Genomic DNA, 20,616 nt, shown 5'->3' on the forward strand with positions numbered 1-20,616 from the left:
CCCTTGCGCGGAACGTAGGGCGAGGAGTTAGCGTTCGAATTCACCCCGCCGCCTCGACGCCATTGGCTGGTTCGCGGACGGCGGTGGGACGTGATTGGCCAGTGGCTTCTCCCCGCCCCGCGCCCTGGTTGGCCGGAGAGCACAGAGGGAGTTAAAGAGTCGGCGCCTGGCGTGGGCATCTGCAGGGTGATGCTAGAACTTCCACGGTACCCACGAGTGTAGGTACGTTCTCCGTGGCCCCAGGCCTGGACTCCTGCTTCGAGGTGGACCGCTCTGGTTTCCTGGCCCCAGACGTGCCTGTGAGCTCGCCTAGGTGTGAAAGGGAGCAGAGAGAGAGGGCGCCTGGACACTGAATGGTCGCTGGAAGTGACGTCTCTGCTGTTACCGAGGGAGCCCGCTCAACTTTGAACTTCCAAAAGTAAATTCTTTTCTTCTCCACCCCCCTCCCCCTTTCTGGCTGTAACCCGCTTTGGAAGGAATGCAGCGTGCCTTTGGATCCCGGAGGTGGAGTGCTCTTTAGGAAAAGTAGTTTAAATCCCCACCTGGATCCAGCCTGTCACTCACCCTGTTCAAGTGAGGACTAACGTGCCAGTAGTAATAATTGCAGTACTGTATGGAATTATTTGGGTATCCGGACGGTTTTCATACGGTTTAGTCTTGAGATGATGGATAAAGAAAACGACAAATAGAAATCGTTTGGTTGGAAAGGCACTTATTTTTGGTGTAATCAGATTGGACCAGAGCCCACTCATAACTGGTTGGCTGCTTCATATATGCCGCATAACTTCCGTGCAATGTGTTGCTTCCTCTGAAAAAATGATAGGAGCATTGCCGTACCTTCCCCAGCTCCCAAGGTTAGGCTTGAGAAAACGTGCAGGACTGATTCTCCTTTGTAAACCATAGAAAACCCCAAGAGGATTCGATTTGGAGTGAGATGTTGAATGTATTTTGTCAGTATCTATGATACTCAATAATTTTAATATGTGTACTTTTGATTTCTTTCTAGTTTGCTTCCTGGGCTATGGGAGATGTCAGCGAATTAAAAATGCAAATAACACCAGAAACTCCAGGAAGGATTCCTGTTTTAAATCCCTTTGAAAGTCCTAGTGATTATTCTAATCTCCATGAACAAACCCTTGCTAGTCCTTCTATCTTTAAGTCCACAAAACTACCAGTAAGTTTCTCTTGCCTAGTGTTTACAAGTGATTTTAAGTGAAAGTAACTACAAATAATTTTAAGTGTAAATACAAGAAGAAGATGGCACCTAATCTTCTAATGGTTCTTTGAGCAGACATGATCTGAGCACTCTTACGCAGTAGGTCGACATCCAGGAACTGCCCACACCAACAGGAAACAGCAGACAGGCTTTACAAGTTAGCTGGTCACAGCTGAGCTACTCATATACACCTCAGACCAAAGACAGCAGCCAAGACCAATATGGAGACAAACATGCCACGCTCTAGTAACGAATTATGGACACAGAAATGTGAATTTCTTATTATTTTTCTGTCATAAAATAGTGATAACTTTGTTTCCTTTTGCCCGGCCATTTGAAAACGTTTAGCCCTAATAAAGCTTGCGGTTATTATAAAAGGGAGCAAAGTCCTGCACTGTTGGGAAAAAACTCAGCAAAATGAGCAACTTTGAAATTGCAACGTGTAGCCGGGCGAGGTGACACACGCCTTTAATCCCAGCACTCGGGAGGCAGAGGCAGGCTGATTTCTGAGTTCAAGGACAGCCTGGTCTACAAAGTGGGTTTCAGGACAGCCAGGGCTACACAGAGAAACCCTGTCTCAAAAAACCGAAAAAAAAAAAAAAAAAGAAATTGTAACTCATGTCCTATGAATAATATTTATCAGAAGGATGGAACATAGGAAGTGTGTTCTTTAGGAAATCAGGGAAGACTTCATCAGTGTTGCTTTTTTTTTACTTTGCTACCCTGGCAAGGTTCTTTTGATTTGTTAAGCACACTTACCTAGAAAAGCTGTTGTAAAGCAAGGTGCGTTGGCTACTTTGATGTCAGCTTGACTTTAAGCTCAAGTCTCAGACTCAGTTGAGAAGATGCGCCCATTGGATTGCATTTCAGCCAAACCTGTTGGACATTTTCTTGATTAAAACTTAGTATAGGAGGGCACAGTCTATTGTGGATGGTCCCATTGACAGGCTGGTAGTCCTGGGGTCTGTAAGAAAGCAAGCTGAGCAAGCCATTAAGTAGCACTCCCGAGGCCATGGCTACCTCAGGTCCTCCTTCCAGGTTCCTGTCCTGTTTGAGTTCCTGCCCTGACTTCCATCAATGGTGACCAGTAATATGGAAGTCTAAGCCAGATCAGCCCTTTTCTCCCAGAGTTGCTTTTGGTCGTGGTGTTTTATCACAGTCATCGTAACCCTCACTAAGACACCAGATGGCTGTTTCTTCTGCGTTTTATGGCAGCGTAGACAGGAAAGAGTTGTGCGTGAGCCAGACTCAGTTTATATAGTCATTGCGTTAGTTTGGCCTTGCAACATTCACTGATTATGATAAGACTTAGCTTATTTTAAAGTTGTCTAACTTCAAATTATCTTAATCCAAAGTAAATAACGGTGGCTGGGAAGATAGCTCAGTAGGTAGCATGCTTGCCATTTGTAGAACAAGCACAAGGACATGAGTTAGAGCCCCAGGACCCATGTCACAAAGCCAGGGGTGATGGATGGTTGTCCTTCTAGTGTAGGGGAGATAATACAGCCCCATTCTTGGGGCTCCTTGCCCAGCCAGCCTAGATTACTAATTGGATCAATGCCAATGAAGACCCTGTCTCAAAAAACCAAGGGATAATACCCAAGATTGGCCTCCAGCCTCCTAGTGTGCATGTGTGCAGATGCACGCGTGCGCACACACACACACACTTATATCCTCACAAACATGGACATAGATATGCCCACAGTAATAAAAGAATGCTTTGGTTTTTGTTTTTCCAGACAAGGTTTCTTTGTGTGGCCTTGGCTGTCCTGGAACAAGCTCTCTGGACCAGGCTAGCCAGAAACTCACAAGAGATTGACCTGCCTCTGCCCCTGCCCCTGCCCCTGCATGCTGGGAGTAAAGGTGTCCACTTGGCATCAGTTAAATTGTGATTAAACTTCAAAGCCAGAAATGATAACACCCTGCCTGCCTTCCCCTGAGGATATTTGTAGTTACAGTTTTAGATTTGAGTAAGGTTTGGGACCAGCTGAATAGCTGCATATGGAGAAGCCCTAGATGGTATTCAATATTTTGAGGACAGTTATTTCAGGAGCTGTTGGAGCTACTTGTGTAGTTGAGATTTCATTCTCAATGGCGATTAATGTCTTCTACCTTTGGTAAATTAACCACGGGCACCGTTTCTCCCTCATGCATGCTAATCTAATTTCTATAGCTTTGTTGCTCTGGTTTTTAGAGTATTATGCTATCTTTAAAATTGTCCAGAAGACGGTGGTGTTTTAAGAGATAGTGTGCAGCAGGTTGACTTAGTGGGACTTGGTTACATTTGCCATTTAATTTACAGTAATTGAACTCAGAAAGTATAAGCCACAAAAGATTTTTATGTTCTAGCCATCTGCAGTTTTGAAGGTAATATTGGGTATCATTTTGATGAACTATTTTAGTTTGATTTTATATGTATATTTATTTTATTAAGACTCCAGGGAAATTTAGGTGGTCTATTGATCAGCTGGCCATAATAAATCCTGTAGAGATTGATCCAGAGGAGATCCATCGGCAGGCTTCCTACCTAAGGCTTTCTCGGTAAGTTTGCCTTTCTCCTACTTGAGTATAGTAGCAGACTCTTATGTAAAGAAAAATACGAACTTCTAAAAGCCTGTTATTTATATGTGTACATATATCAACAAAGAAAAAAATTAATGTGGATTTTTTTCCCTTTTTAAGTTTAAAGCATTATATTTCTGGAACGATCCCTTGACTTAGAATTGCAGTCTGTATAGGAATCCATTTCTTGTACAACTGACACATGTGCACACATGCCACGCCCCTCCCCCCAATCCTCCCCCACACACACTCAAAACACGTCTGCCTTCCTAGTGCTTGGTTAGCTAGAGAAGCACTCTGACATTTGTAACTTTTCTCTATAGTTGTCTTTCTGATGTTTGGGTTGGTGACTAAGAAGAAAACAGAATACGTTTCAGTTGCTGCCTGATCAGGGAAGGCTAAAACCTAACAGCTCACTGAATGCAGCCGCATTTGTTGGCAGTAGAGAGCTCTGAGCATCATTCATCTTTAACACAGGTCATCGAGGAATCGCAATTCCTTTTAAAAGATCCGTGAGTGTGCACACACAGTATCTGTGAGCGAGAGAGCACATGCCATGGAGCAGGTGTGGAGCGCAGAGGGCAGCCTTTAATAGTTGGGTCTCTCATTCCACCTTGGAGTCCAGAGGCTGATTTCAGGCAGAGGGCTGTGCATGACAAGTGCCTTACCTGCTGAGCCGTTCCGTGGGCCCGCAAATTGTCTTCCCTTTAATTCTGCATGCCACCTGGGTAGTCTGAACTTCTTTGTTGATGTGTTAGGTAGTTTTCAAACACCAGTGTGCCTCCGGCTTGTGCTGTTCAGTGATGTTCAATGTAGAGAGAGCATGCACTTTGCCAGTGGGCCAGAGCTAGGTTTTTAATTAACAGATTGCTAGGAAGCAATACTTATAGTTTAAAGAGCCTTCCTTTTACAGTCTGATTTTTTTCTCTTTTCTTTTATTGCAAGTAGATTTTTTTTCCTTCATATAATATATCTTACTATGGTTTCTCCTCCTTCTGTTCTTCCTAGTTACTCCACACCTCCCCTTCCATCTGGATCCCACTCACTTTCCATTCTCTTAAGAAAATAAACAGGCTTCTAAGGGATGCTAATATAATATAGTATGATATACATGATATGATTAACATAATATAATATAACATGGTGAAACAAAACCTATACATTGGGGTTGGACAAAGCAAACAGAAGGAACAGAGCACAAGAGAAAGCACAAGAATCAGACCCACTCCGTCCAGACTGGAAGCCATAATCTGTACACATAGGAACTGGTGCAGACTCACGCAGGCCGTGCATGCTGCGTCATCTGTGAGTTCAGATGAGTGGTGCTCATGTTGGTGTAGAGGGCCTTGTCTCCACGGTACCCTCCACCACCTCTTGCTCTTACACTCTTTTTACCTCCTCCTCTGCAGTGTTCCCTGAGCCCTGAGAAAGGGATGTGATGGAGACATCCCATTTATGCTGAATGGCCCAATTTGTCTGCACAATGTCTGGCTATGGGTATTTGCTCTCATCTACTTCAGGAGGAAGCTTCTTTGATAATGGCTGAGCAATGCTTATAGTCTTTTTTTTTTTTGAATATTTGAAAAAGAATCAAATACATGGCTTTTCTGTATTTAATTTTCTGTCATAAAATAGGTATATTGATAGTCCAAAGCAGTTGGATCTTTTCTTCTCTGGATTTAGAATTAATTCATAGAAAGATGCATCTGTTGAGATGTCCTTCCGAACGCTTGCCTGCTTTTCTACTCCATTTCTCTCTGCTTGGTGTCCTGATGACCATTCACCCATAATCAATACTCACCTGAAGTCATAGACAAAAGGGAATGGGCTGAAAAGGGAAAAGCATGCACAGTTTTACATTTTAAGTAATACCTTCCATAGGGAAGATAAAATAAGTCAAATGAGTATATGCGTAAGTTTTTTATCTCCCCCGAAATATATACTGTGTTTTCTGCCTCTTCAGTATATTGAATTCAGACAGCTACAGTGCCATCTGTGGAGGTAACTTCCTGAGCTCTGAGGCACTGCACATCCCTCCTGCCCTGAAAAGCTAACTGGACAAGTAGCCCACAGTTGCAATATATTTTACAAAAATAGCGGTGTGTTATCTGGCTGAGTTTAGAAAGAGAATTTTTGTGTATTCGAGTAGGTGTATCTGTTGTTAGAGGAGGAAAGCAGGAATCTATTCTGATGTTAATTTACTGATGTAGTTCATTGAGTGCTCGTCCTTCTACCAAAAGAAGTGAACACTCTCCTCAGAAGGTGTCGGTTTATGCATGGAAACAAACAACAAGCCTCTTCTAACTCCCAGGGCCCTCAGCCCTTCCCTTAGTACGTGTAGTGCACGCAGGTGTATCAGAATAAAGGAAAGCATGAGGAGTCAGAGAACTAGCCGCCTGTGTGCATATGTGTGTGCAGCAGTGTGCTAGACATGGTACTTTGCCCTATCTGCCACAGTAGAGTTATCAGTTCCAGCGGTCACCTGGTTCCAATAATTAGCTGAATATTTCAGACCTGAGCCCCTCTGGTGAGACTGCAGAAGGGCTGGGCTCAAGCGAGATTAATGCGTATGCAGTTACTTTGGTATGGTTATCATATGGCCGCGGTAGTGGAAGCAGCTGAGTTGTTGGACTCAGGGTCTGTCGCGCATGCTAGGACGCACGCGCGGATCAGCGTAGTTTATTTTGTCATAATTCCTTGACTTAACCAACACACACACCCTCATAGAGGCTTCCTTTTTTTTTTTTTTTCTTTTTTTCCTTTCCTTTAAAGCTGGAACAGCTAGGTACATGAACAGTTACTGAGGAAAATCATTTGGAATTATTTTTTCAATTTTATTTACCAATTTATGGATGGACATTGCTTGCTGGCATAAGATAAAGAAGTGGTCTCACAAGGCCAGTTGCCACATCCCTGGCAGTGGTGCCTTGTGCTTGGGACCCAACATTTTATACTAAAGTTTATAGCAGAAAAATTTGTGTTGTAATTCTGTATTTCATTAGAACAAAAAATTTGGACAAAATTTTATATTGTTAGTATATTTTAGAATTAATATTTTTGCTTATCTATTCAAAACAGTAGGTTCTTAATTTCTTTTTAGAATTATGTTTATCCTAAAATTACCACTATAAAGAAATCGCTGTAAATGAAGAGAAGAGAATTTGGACAGTTATTAGTTTTCTATCAAATGAAATACTTCATTTCTGTTGCTTAAAAGCACTTTATTTAAATTATGTTATTGGTAGAAACTTGGGTATATCAGTAAAAGCCTTTTAAAAGGAAGTTTTCTTCCATTCAGAGTTTGACTAAGAGGGAAGTAAGCATGACAGCTAATGTGAATTTCAGAATACCTCCATGAATTAAATGCTCTTTAATGTTCAATAAGTTGAAATAATGGCCTGGTTATTTTTCTTCTTTATTTCTGTATAGAATAGATAAAGATGTGGAAGACAAAAGACAAAAAGCCATTGAAGAGGTAACTGAACACTGTTATGATCATTAAGCCAGCCAACAATGAATTTTGTATGTGTGCCCTCTCCTTTAGGAAGACTTGAAATCCTTCACTGTCACACTTCCCTGTGGTCCGCAGTGCTCTCCTCTGGTCCCTTGTGTCCCCCTCCCCACCATTCTGAGCTCTTTAGTTTCCAGCTGGCTCAGTAGTTCCCTTATGCTCGTGGAGGTCACCGGCTTCCCTGCTTAGGTTAGTCTGGTTTGGGGCACTATGCTCTGCTCCTCAGTCATCTCGTGCCTAAGGCCTAACAGAGTTTGTCTGCCCTGGGCTTTCAGAGCCTGAGGAGCACAACTTCTGATTCCAGCTGGAGTTATCTAAAGGAAGCTGAGAATTTTTAGTTGTCCACTGTCTAGTTTCCATACATACTAATTTTGTGTTTTGTTGTTAATTCTTACGAATGTGGAATATAGTCATAAGATGGTTTAGTTTCCTACTCTAGTATAAAGATGACCCCGTTCTTTCCTCAGCACGAGTTTATGTCAGAGCAGCTCCTTCTGAACGCTCCAGCTTACCCTCTGGACTTGACTACACATTCCTATTCTTTAGCTGTACACTGGCTCATCTGTACCGCAAAAGATTTATATTGACGGCCTGTTCTGGGGTCGGGTGACTGGCTCCTCCTTGATTTTTCTAACGTACTTTCTGTCCCTTATACTTCAGATTCCAACCTTGGTTTAAAAAATGGTCTAACGCTTATAATGCTTAATCCTGACAAACCTTGTTTCCCTTTGTTCGTCTAGTTTTTTTTTTTAATTTTTAATATTTTTATTACATATTTTCCTCAATTACATTTCCAATGCTATCCCAAAAGTCCCCCATAGCGCCCCCCACTTCCCTACCCACCCATTCCCATTCTTTTGGCCCTGGCATTCCCCTATATTGGGGCATATAAAGTTTGCAAGTCCAATGGGCCTCTCTTTCCATTGATGGCCGACTAGGCCATCTTTCGATACATATGCAGCTAGAGACAAGAGCTCCGGGGTTCTGGTTAGTACATCATGTTGTTCCAAAAATAGGGTTGCAGATCCCTTTAGCTCCTTGGGTACTTTGTCTAGCTTCTCCATTGGGAGCCCTGTGATACATCCAATAGCTGACTGTGAACATCCACTCCTGTGTTTGCTAGGCCCCGGCATCGTCTCACAAGAGACAGCTATATTTGGGTCCTTTCAGCAAAATCTTGCTAGTGTATGCAATGGTGTCAGCGTTTAGAAGCTGATTATGGGATGGATCCCTGGATACGGCAGTCTCTAAATGGTCCATCCTTTCAGTTCGTCTAGTTTTAAATTTCCACTGTTTTTTTTTGTTTGTTTGTTTGGTTGGTTTTTTTTTTTTTTTTTTTTTTTTTTGGCTTTTCGAGACAGGGTTTCTCTGTGTAGCCTAGCTGTCCTGGAACTCACTCTGTAGACCAGGCTGGCCTCCAACTCAGAAATCCACCTGCCTCAGCCTCCTAAGTGCTGGATTCAAGGCGTGCGCCACCACTGCCCAGCTCTAAATTTCCACTGTTACTCTTTCCCAGCTAAATATCTCAAGTATAGTATTGCCACATTTTGGAAAATATCTTCTTTCTTTAGAATCCTGGAAGTTGTGTCAAGGAAAGTTCACCAGGTAAAACAGGGGAATAAATTAGCGGAAGTCAGACTTAGTGTATCACATGCAGAGTATATTTTATATATACATGTCAAAAGCAAAGCTGTCAGATATAAAGAGAGAACAGAAGGTGTCTTTATCAGTCTCTGAAGGAAACTGCTGCAGCTTTTCCTGTGCAGTGGGGACTATTGTATATTTACAATACCATCCTCTGAATATGTTAGACCCATTTATCCTCATTTTGATTTGCATCTTGATTTTATTTTATTTTTCTTGATCTTTCTTAGATTTTTTTTTTTTTTACAAATAATCACCCTACAGATTTTTGTATTTTAGTAAGTGCATAAATAATGCCTTGTTGATAGATGTTAAGTTGTGTTCATTATTACAGTGTGTGGTCTGTGCAAGTGTTTCTTGGCAGTGGACTGGTAAACTGGAGGCTCTGGGTTTTCAGCCCCGGTGGGCGTGGGCGGGCCCCACCTTGTTACCCCCTGAGGCCAGAGCATTTCCACTCCTTGTCTATGCTGCTGCTGCTGTTGCTTTGCTTTTGTAACACTGATTGTTACCAAACTTTCCCATGCCTGTGCTCTACTTGTTATTCTAAATGCATCCTATTTGGGTTGCAGTTAATGTTGAGTCTGTGTGTAAGTGTGTGCGACGCTTCCTAAGTACGTCCTCTACACTTTCCTAGAGTTAGCTCCTTCCCCTCCTTCCATCTCACCTGATCTCCTTATAGGAGGCTCACCACAGCTCTAGTTATGGAAGTTAGCTTTTGTCCCCTCTGTAACAGTGAAAGGACAGTGTTCTACCCTGGAAACAGAGGGAAGGGGAAAGTACTGCATTAGGAACAAAGACGCTCTCTATACATAGAGAGAAAGAGGATGGATGGGTAAATGGATGGATGGTGATAGTTAGATAAATGCGTGCATAGATAGGTAGAGATACAGATAGATGGGTTTTGTTCACTTGAGTAGAATAGCTTGTGTGACTCAGAGGTGCGTGAGTACCAGCTGGCTCTCTCTTTGTAAACCTAGTATGTTTTCAGTGATTGCTGCTACCCATACTGTAAATACTCAAACTAGAGCCAGCTTCCAGCTACTAAAATGCTATCACTGAATGGGCAAAGTACGGCTGCCATTCAGTACATCACAGTGAGACAGAGTCCACTGCATATATGAATATGCCCAAGGTATAATTAACCTCAAAACATAGATCCTGACAAATGTAATGTATAAGGAATACGGTTTGAATGACTGATTGAGTGTAACTTATGTAACTGTAAGTTTACATACTTTTACTTATAGTATTGGCTTTAAGAGCAGTTGTCCAAGTTCCTGAGACTTTAGACTCAGTTCTTGAGAGCTAAGGCAAACTCATTCTCGCACAGCATTACTCACATGTGCACACTTATCTCCATTACAGCACTACTCACATGTGCACACTTATCTCCATTAGAGCACTACTCACATGTGCACACTTATCTCCGTTACAGCACTACTCACAGGTGCACACTTATCTCCGTTACAGCACTACTCACATGTGCAGACTTATCTCCGTTACAGCATTACTCATATGTGCACACTTATCTCCATTACAGCATTATTCACATGTGCACACTTATCTCCGTTACAGCACTACTCACATATGCACACCTATCTCCATTACAGCACTACTCACATGTGCACACTTATCTCCATTACAGCATTACTCACGTGTGCACACTTATCTCCATTACAGCACTACTCACATGTGCACACTTATCTCCGTTACAGCACTACTCACAGGTGCACACTTATCTCCGTTACAGCACTACTCACATGTGCAGACTTATCTCCGTTACAGCATTACTCATATGTGCACACTTATCTCCATTACAGCATTATTCACATGTGCACACTTATCTCCGTTACAGCACTACTCACATGTGCACACTTATCTTCGTTACAGCATTACTCACGTGTGCACACTTCTCTCCATTACAGCACTACTCACATGTGCACACTTATCTCCGTTACAGCACTACTCACATGTGCACACTTACCCCAATTACAGCATTACTCACATGTGCACACTTATCTCCATTTACTGCTTCTAAGCTTACACTTGTCACCAACCCCAAAACAAATGGGCAGAGAAAGCAAAAGTAACTTGTCTGTGGATGATACCCTCAGCTTAGTTTGTAAGTTTCAAATTTCAATGGTTGGTTTAAAGTATCAAGACTTCTCTCTGTGTGGACTCTACACTTCTTCCCCCTTAACTTGGGTCAGTTGTATGGTTATTTGGAAACAATGAAGGTACTCTCCCTATTTGGGGGGGTTTAAGCCTAATTGTACAACTTGAATTTTCCTAGTTTTTTACTAAAGATGTCATTGTGCCCTCTCCCTGGACTGATCATGATGGAAAACAGCCTTCAGAGCTTCATCCCAGTAAATGTGAGTACTCTGTGCAGAAACCAGGGGCTAAGTCACTGAGGGTTCAGCGTGCATCTCCGAGACCATGCCTGTGGGGAAGCACAGTGATGCCCCCTTCACAGGCGTTGCTTAGGAGGCTGCTTCACATTCGGTCTCTGTGTGATAAGACTATCTCCTTTTCAGGGAAATACCAAAACTTAATTGAAATATGTTTGGGGTTTTTGTTGTTGTTGTTTGCTATTCTCTTCAGAAAGCATTTTTTTATGACCATTATGAGTACTAATTCTAAAGATACCTGTATTGGCTTCATTAAGGGTTAACAGTTGTTTTTGGGGGGTTTTGTTTGTTTGTTTTTTGTTTTTTGTTTTTTTTTTTCGAGACAGGGTTTCTCTGTATAGCCCTGGCTGTCCTGGAACTCACTTTGTAGACCAGGCTGGCCTCGAACTCAGAAATCTGCCTGCCTCTGCCTCCCAAGTGCTGGGATTAAAGGCGTGCACCTCGCCTGGTTTAACAGTTGCTTTTAAATAGAGTTGAATTATGATTGCCATTTTCAGTGGTTTTTTTTGAAGGTTAGTATATTAAATACAATCCTCAGGTCACTTGGGTTATTTTGATGACTTGCCTAGTTTTTACACAGCCAGAGGAACAGTGGGGACAAGAAGATTTGGGGGCAGGGTATATAGCACAACTGTTCATCTGTGAACTGTACGGAGCACGTGCAGGGTAATCCAGCAATCCCACAGGCAGTGGGTGTCTTATATTTGCTCTCTTGGTCATTTGTTTCTGACCACTGACTGTAGCGTGGATGTGCTCTTAGTATGAGGAAGACATTCCTTATGGAAGCACGGCGATGCTACACATGGCTGGCGGGAGCAAGCACTTTCTCTACAAGGGCAGCACTAAACGCTTTCTAAGCGCTTTCTAAACGCTTTCAGGAGTTTCTCACAGGAGGAAGTCAGGCAGTCATTGGCCTCTGCTGCTGCTGAGCCATCGCCAGGTCAGGAAGGTTGGAGCACATATTAAGGCTACTGGGAGGTTGGAGCACATATTAAGGCTACTGGGATGGGAAGAGTGATAGAACGGGATTAAAGCCAGCTGTCCCGTACCATAGCATTGTCAGCCATTATAGACTCACAGCGGCAGGGGATATGGAACAGAGACCTGGATCGTGGCTGTCCCGGTATTGAGCAGAAGAGTCAGTATTCAGTAGTCAGTCTTTTTGATTCTGATTAAGCTAGAGAATTAGCCTCACGGCTTTGAAGTTCTGTGTTCATGGCGACATTGTCATAACTACTAGCCTCTCCCCGTTCCCATGTTTTAGTATTGGATTTTCTTGCAGATGATTATACCTTCATATAATCTTAGTTTGTAGTAGTAATTTGTTTTGAGAAACTTTTTATTCCTGAAGTGAGGCAGTCTCAGAAAAACGCAGAAAAGACAGTCTTTATAAAGGGGGCCCAGCTTGTTGTCGTGTACTGTAGCGTCAAGAGATACTCTACAAAGCTGTGCTGCATCAGGTAGCGCTATGAGCCTAGCTTTCAGGACAGTCACACTCCTGCACCTGTTGCTGTAAGCAGTTGGACGAAAAGAGTTTGTTCCAAAGTAGCTTTGGAAAGCTGAGTTTATGTGTGCATGTGCATAGGCGAATGTGTGAAGATGTTCTCGTCACCCCCGGAGGACAGAACAGTGTGTCCTCCTGCAAGGAGAGTAGACTTACTCATGTCCAGAATAATAGAGGAGGCTTCCCTTTGCAGAATGCCTCCCCTCACCCCTCCTTCTTTCCTTCCTTCTTTTATTCTCTTTCCTCCTTCTCTTCCTCTTCTTCTTCCTCCTCCTCTTCTTTCTTTCTTTCTTTCTTTCTTTCTTTCTTTCTTTCTTTTTTTTTTTTCCTTGAAATGAGGTCCCCTGTTTAAGTCTTGATCTTTGATCTTCCTGTCTATACTTGTTGAGTTCTGAGGTTCCTGCTGATAGACCACCATACCTAGGGAGTGCCATGCTGGGGACTAAACCCAGAGCCTGTGCGTGGTAGGTAAACATGAGCTTTATTTTGGCTCCATTTTGGAGGTTTCAGGCCTCAGCTGATTGGCCTTTCTGCCCTGGGCCTGTAGCAACGCAGCACAGCACAGTGCATCATGGTAGGAGAGCTCGATGGAGCAAACCTCTTCTAATTGTGGCCAGGTATGGAAGAGAGAGAGGAAGGAGAGAGACTGTGGACTCTCTGTTCCCTTCAAGGGTCCACCCTATTGGCTAATAAGACCTTCAAGTGAAGCCCCACACCTTAAAGCATATACATTTCTTTTTTTTTTTTTTTTTTTTTTTTTACTTTTTTTTTATTAGGTATTTTCTTCATTTACATTTCCAATGCTATCCAAAAAGTCCCCAATACACTCCAATACACTTCCCCCCCCCCCACTCCCCTACCCACCCACTCCCACTTTTTGGCCCTGGCGTTCCCCTGTACTGGGGCATATAAAGTTTGCAAGTCCAATGGGCCTCGAATATATATTTCTAAATAGCACTAAGCTGAGGATAAACCCACTGGGAAACATTCTAGATCCAAAAGATAGTATCTGTTGCGTGTCTAGCATGCCTTGTACATGACAGAGCTACTCTGTGTTACCTCCATTGGGTTTGGTGCAGAAGAATGGGAGGAAACTGTATCATAATGCTTAGTTCCCAGACAGTGATATCCCAGTTATTTTGGGAGAGTCTGGAAACTTTAGGAGGTGGGTGGGGCCTTAGAGGAAGTGGGTCACTGGGGCAAGTCCTTGGGAGTATCTTGTCCCTCTCCTTCACCCTGCCCTGTGTTCTGCTGTGGTGAAATGTGCACTAGAGTGAGTCTTTCCTCTTGTGAGATTGCTCACTCACCCCAGGAGAGCAGCAGTAAAACAGATGGCAGCCGACGCTCCGAGGGGTTGGAAGCCTAGCAGGAAGGTGTTCGCACTTCATTCTAAAATCAGCTCCTGGGTTTTGGCAGAAGGGAGCATAAAATCCAACATTGTCTTTATTGTGCCCATTCTGACAGTATTGATCCAGCAAAGATGATTCAGGCTTTTGCCCACTCCTTTCCTGTTCTCAGTTACGATTGGTCAACTCTGTAATTCTATACTGGATCTAGTGATTGATAAGTTGTAAATCAGAAGATTTAAAAAACATGAATTTTTTTTTTTTTTCAGACAGTGTCTCTGCTGCTCTGGCTGTCCTGGAACTCTCTATGTAGACCAGGCTGTCCTTGAGTTTACAGAGATCTCTTATCTCTGCTTCCCAAATCCTGGGATTAAAGGCGTGTGCCAGCGTGCACTACAGTGTCATTGTTGACTCTGATGAAGTCGAGCATGGTTTTATTCATCACGTGTCAGGGTTTCTTTGTCAAAATAATCTAATATTTTAGTTGAGTTTTACTAAACTCATTTTAGGGAAATTAAATGACACAGTCTGTTGGAGATATATTGACCTTATGTGCTCATTCAACAATGTATATACATATGAAAACATTAGTTGTATACCAAAGCCACATATAATTATCTGTCATTAAAAACTAATAATTACATGAGACCTTCTCAGTTGGTATGGTAATCTTTTATTTTATTTTTGTTAAATAATCCAACAGAAACATAACAAAATTATAAATTTAGATATTTATCCTTAAATATGAAAGACTGTAGTGTGTAGCATTTAATTCTGGAAAATGTAACCCTGACTTAAATAAGTATACGATTAGGATTTCTCTATTTAAAATATTTTACAGGTGTAAGTAGCAATGATGACTCTCCTGGTGGGAAAAAGACAAGTCTTCCCTCTCAGAAGTGCAACGGTAGGTGTGAGCAGAAGGACTCTGGGAAGGAACGTGCTGCAGGTTAAGCTACAGTTAACGTAAACACAGTCCATTCATTTCCACTTAAGACAGCTTTGTCTTGAGAGCTGACTTTTAAAAACTCTTAGGTTAAAACATTGTATTCAGCCACATTTTAGAAAAATAGCAGTCGTGTGTTGCTTCCGTATGTAAAATAGGTGAATTGTGAATTGATTTCTGGCTTGGGAAAGACCTAAAGAAAGCACAGATGTGTTAATATGACAGCCCCCCTAGTGTCTGCTGGTGTAATGGTGACTGGTGCTTGGTTCCGTTCCAAGTACCAGTCTTCTCCCAGCGTCTGTCTGCCCTTAGCTCTGATCAGGAAGCTGGGGGAAAAGAAGCAGAGGAGGGTGGCGGGCAGGGCACGGAATGGAGTGCACCAGTGCACTGGTTGTCTTTCCTGCAGCGTGCGGGGACAGGGCTGGTTGGCAGGCACATGTGCAGCCCGTGCCATGGGCTGCCACATGCTTTTGTGTGTGCATACTTGCATCTCTTTGCTTACTTCTAGCTGCCTGCCAGACTCTGCTGTCTCTTCCTGTGGATTTTAACTTGGAAGCCGTATTAGGTAAATGCCGTATGACTTGAGTATTTCATCAGTATTAAATCAGAAGTTTTCATTTTGTTGGCTTTTTGTGAATGGTAGTGTTGTCATTAAATAGTAAACTTCTAAATTTTTCTGTTTCTTGAACATTTCCTAAGTTAGTGTTTTTATCATAGTGAACTTTACTGTGGGCAGCAAATGATTACATTTTAATGGTGCTGGTATAAGACAATACTGATAACAAGTCAGGCGTGGTGGCACACTCCTGGCAATCAGCAGGCTCAACAAGTTCAAGGCCGTCCTGGGTTCCATAGTAAGGCCCTGACTCAAAACAATAACAACAGCAAATAAATAATGAAAAAACTCTCAAAATAAAGAATAACACTTTAAACATTATACACACATGTATGAGAAAATTTCAAACATGTTTTATGACTGTTTTAAAGATCGGTGCTACAAGTACAGTTTACTTCTTCCAATGACTAGCTTTCTTTTTGTTGTTGGTAAATACAGGAGACTATTTTAGAGAAGATGACTTTGTGGCCCACACTCCTGGGAACCTCAGCTCTTCATCTCTGAGAAGAAAGCTCTTTTTGGATGTGAATGGAAGCATCTCGGACCCTTTGCCTTCACCATCTCCTGGAAGTCCTCCCTACAGTGCCCGGGGATCGCTCGAGGTGTTTTATCCAAAGGACTTGTCTCTGTTACTGTAGAAGCCCTGTGTAGATACCATGTGCCATAAGGAGTGTGTCGTAGATATGCTTGCATGGAAATACTCAAATCACATCTAGGGACGTCACCCTGGGGTATTCAGTTTCCTGAGAATGTTCTCAGTTTGCATGTATGATTCCAGCAGATTTCACTTTTGTACTTATAGGTAGAGAGGTGTACAGATTGTCTCAAGGAATTGCAGCCTGGGTTACCTACTGAATTAACAAGATTAGCAGTGTGACAACTGGATTAGCATTGATGGAGTAAATTAGAGACATTTTCACAGACAGCTATTTGATATGAAATGCAATGAATGATTTGTTTAAACCAACTCATTTTATGTTGAAATCTTATTTCAAGAATTTTTAGCAGTCATATCTCTGTTGCAAGGTGCCTTTTGTTGCTGGTTCTTGTGAGCTCCTAGTTTATAAGCATGTTGTGAAGATGACAAAGAACATACAGTATAACCACGGCAAAGGGAAATTAAATATATTCACTGATCACTGACTTGATTTTTCCTTTTTAATTTTATTTTTTATCACAGGGACAGTTTTCTTCCAGCCCCATTCAGAACAGTGTGAAAAAATACAGTTTGGGAAGCGTAACCACAAGCCCGTCGGCTATTTCCTCACCTACCTTCTCACCTATTGCACTTCAAGTAGGAAAGACGCCGCTCTCAGGTATTTCTCAGAACAATGTACACAGCTACAATGTGTTCTTAAAAGGCTCTTTTAGCAGTTGTAAATGAACACTTTGGTATTAACTTGTAGAAACTTTTTTTTTTTTAACAAAAGGATCAAGGTAAATCAAATGTACTAGCTAATGCTATAAATTCCAGTACTCGAGAGGCAATGCAGAAGGATCATAAACTCAAGGTCACCCTGAGGATACTTAGATTCATGGCTTGAGCTACCTAGTAAGGCTGTTGTGGTTTAAGTAAGAATTTCCCTCATAGACTTATATATTTGAATGCTTAGTCATAGGAAGTGGGATTCTTTGAATGAACCAGGGTTAGGAGTTGTGGTCTTGATGGAGACTAGGCCCGGTCTCTCTCTCCCTCAGGGCCTGCTGGTCGGGATGCAGGCTTACTGCTCCCTCACCATGTGCACCGCCATGGTTACAGACTAACCCTCTGAAACTGTAAGCTAGCGCGTAATGGAATGCTTTCTTCTGTAAGAGTCGCTGTAATCATGGTGTTTCTTAATAGCAGTACAACAGTGACTTAAGACAAAGACCCTGTCTCAAACAAAGGGGGGGGGTGGCGTGCCTGAGGAGCAGAGAGTCTGCTCTAAAAATGTAAGAAGTGAAGTGAAAGATCTGTATGATAAGAACTTCAAGTCTCTGAAGAAAGAAATCTAAGAAGATCTCAGAAGATGGAAAGATCTCCCATGCTCATGGATTGGCAGGATTAATATAGTAAAAATGGCTATCTTCCTGAAAGCAATCTACAGATTCACTGCAATCCCCATCAAAATTCCAACTCAATTCTTCACCAAGTTAGAAAGGGCAATTGGCAAATTCATCAGGAATAACAAAAAACCTAGGATAGCAAAAACTATTCTCAACAATAAAAGAACCTCTGATGGAATCACCATGCCTGACCTAAAGCTGTACTACAGAGCAATTGTGATAAAAACTGCATGGTACTGGTATAGCAACAGACAAGTAGACCAATGGAATAGAATTGAAGACCCAGAAATAAACCCACACACCTACGGTCACTTGATCTTCGACAAGGGAGCTAAAATCATCCAGTGGAAAAAAGACAGCATTTTCAACAAATGGTGCTGGCACAACTGGTTGTTAACATGTAGAAGAATGCGAATCGATCCATTCCTATCTCCTTGTACTAAGGTCAAGTCTAAGTGGATCAAGGAACTTCACATAAAACCAGAGACACTGAAACTTATAGAGGAGAAAGTGGGGAAAAGCCTTGAAGATATGGGCACAGGGGAAAACTTCCTGAATAGAACAGTAATGGCTTGTGCTATAAGATGGAGAATCAAATGGGACCTCATAAAATTGCAAAGCTTCTGTAAGGCAAAAGACACTCTCAATAAGACAAAAAGGCCACCAACAGATTGGGAAAGGATCTTTACCAATCCTAAATCAGATAGGGGACTAATATCCAATATATATAAAGAACTCAAGAAAATGGACTCCAGAAAATCAAATAACCCCTATTAAAAAATGGGCTACAGAACTAAACAAAGAATTCTCAGCTGAGGAATACTGAATGGCTGAGAAGCACCTGAAAAAATGTTCAAAATCCTTAATCATCAGGAAAAGACAAATCAAAACAACCCTGAAATTCCACCTCACAGCAGTCAGAATGGCTAAGATCAAAAATTCAGGTGACAGCAGATGCTGGTGAGGATGTGGAGAAAGAGGAACACTCCTCCATTTTTGGTGGGATTGCAAGCTGGTATAACCACTCTGGAAATCAGTCTGGCAGTTCCTCAGAAAATTGGACATATTATTACTGGAAGATCCAGCAATACCACTCCTGGGCATATATCCAGAAGATGTTCCAACTTGTAATAAGGACACATGCTCTACTAGGTTCATAGCAGCCTTATTTATAATAGCCAGAAGCTGGAAAGAACCCAGATGCCAGTACAGGGGAACGCCAGGGCCAGAAAGCAGGAGTGAGTGGGATGGGGAGTGGGCAGGGGGACGGTATCGGGGACTTTGGGGATAGCATTTGAAATGTAAATGAAGAAAATATCTAATAAAAAAAAAAAGGAAAAATACACCTGAACACTTTAAAAAAAAAAAGAGTCTGGGCGGTGGTGGCACATGGCTTTAATCCCAGCACTTGGGAGGCAGAGGCAGGTGGATTTCTGAGTTCGAGGCCAGACTGGTCAACAGAGTGAGTTGCAGGACAGCCAGGGCTATACAGAGAAACCCTGTCTCAAAAGACAAAATAAATAAATAAATAAATAAATAAATAAATAAATAAATAAAGATTGTAAGCTCATAAAATAAAGTGTTTTAAGAGTTTAAGAGATCTTGGGGGGGTGTCATGCCTGAGGAACAGGGGTCTGCTCTAAAAATGTAAGAAGCAACATCCATGAAGTCTCAGCATCATGGTTGCCTAAACGTGTGCTAAGGACAACACCGGTAGGCATGCTAACATGGTGAGCCCTAAAACCACAGGTATATGAGTAACTTGCAGACCAAACAGGCCGTACTTAGATAGTTAGGAACACACAGGAATACAACACAAAGACAAAGAAGCTGTGAATATGAAGCAGTGGAGTGGGCTGTATAGTGGAGCAGTGTTTGTAAAAAGGACTGGGAAGGGGGAATTATGTTATTATAATATCAAAAATATGAACAGTATTACATTAGAATAGGATGTCCGGTTTCTCATACATACAGAACTATTCTTCATAAACAGTCTATCATTATCAAGTAAAAATGCCATATTAAAAAAAAGACTGGTGATATATTTCAGTGCAGAATACTTGTCTATGCTGTGCAGTGTGTATGTTCAGTCCCTAGCACTGCAAATGGGTGGAGGGGATCTCAGCCTCAGAGTCTAGGATTCTCAGGAAATGTTTTAATCCAGTTAGTTTGGTAATCCGTATTCCCTTCACGCCACCCGAGAGATGGCAGTTTTAGAGAGAAGGCGGCTTTTACAGGCCTTCTTACAGAAACTGGTTTTTACAATCAAATATTCAAATCCTGGGAAATATGCTCAGGTAAGGTTTTTTGGCTTTTTTGCTGGTGCTGGTGATAATATTTTGGGGTTTTGTTTGTTTGTTTGTTTGTTTTTCCAGAGTTGAGGACTAAACCCAGGTCTTTGTGCTTACAACCAGTGAGCTAAATCCCCAATGCCATTAAAGGTTTTTAAAAAATTATATTCAGAAATGTATGTGATCTTGGAAAAAAAATTTACCAATTTCCAAAAGTTAATTTTTTTTGTTTGTTGTTTTCAAGATAGGATTTCTCTGTGTAGCCCTGGCTGTCCTGGGACCAATCAACTCTGTAGATCAGGCTGGCCTGGAACTCAGAAACTCCCAAGTGCAGGGATTAAAGGTGTGCACCACCACTGCCTGGCTTAACTTTTTTTTTTTTAGGAAACTGATTCATAGTAAACATTTAGAAAATTAAAAACTTGATTTTGTGTATATGGGCATAAACACAAATATAGATATATTGATAAACAGTTGTACATTAATTATGTATGGTTCATTTTTCACACAGAATTTATTATAG

The 20,616-nt window shown here is 41.9% G+C and overlaps 1 protein-coding gene across 1 annotated transcript in view; it reads left to right on the forward strand.

Annotated features, from left to right (window-relative positions):
* The first annotated feature begins 156 nt into the window (after positions 1-156).
* Bora (BORA aurora kinase A activator) overlaps positions 157-20,616 on the forward strand; it is a 26,671-nt gene continuing 6,211 nt past the window's right edge. Inside the window, exons 1-9 of the mRNA XM_021182151.3 lie at positions 157-418; positions 1,007-1,174; positions 3,651-3,757; positions 7,208-7,253; positions 11,227-11,308; positions 15,036-15,101; positions 15,649-15,705; positions 16,195-16,358; positions 16,937-17,072. Coding sequence (XP_021037810.1) covers positions 1,022-1,174; positions 3,651-3,757; positions 7,208-7,253; positions 11,227-11,308; positions 15,036-15,101; positions 15,649-15,705; positions 16,195-16,358; positions 16,937-17,072 — 811 coding nt within the window. The 5' untranslated portion in view covers positions 157-418; positions 1,007-1,021. The remainder of the gene's footprint in view (positions 419-1,006; positions 1,175-3,650; positions 3,758-7,207; positions 7,254-11,226; positions 11,309-15,035; positions 15,102-15,648; positions 15,706-16,194; positions 16,359-16,936; positions 17,073-20,616) is intronic.

The sequence above is a fragment of the Mus caroli genome, unplaced genomic scaffold (assembly GCF_978045245.1).
Source record: "Mus caroli unplaced genomic scaffold, Mus_caroli_1 scaffold_12, whole genome shotgun sequence".
Taxonomy (NCBI): domain Eukaryota; kingdom Metazoa; phylum Chordata; class Mammalia; order Rodentia; family Muridae; genus Mus; species Mus caroli.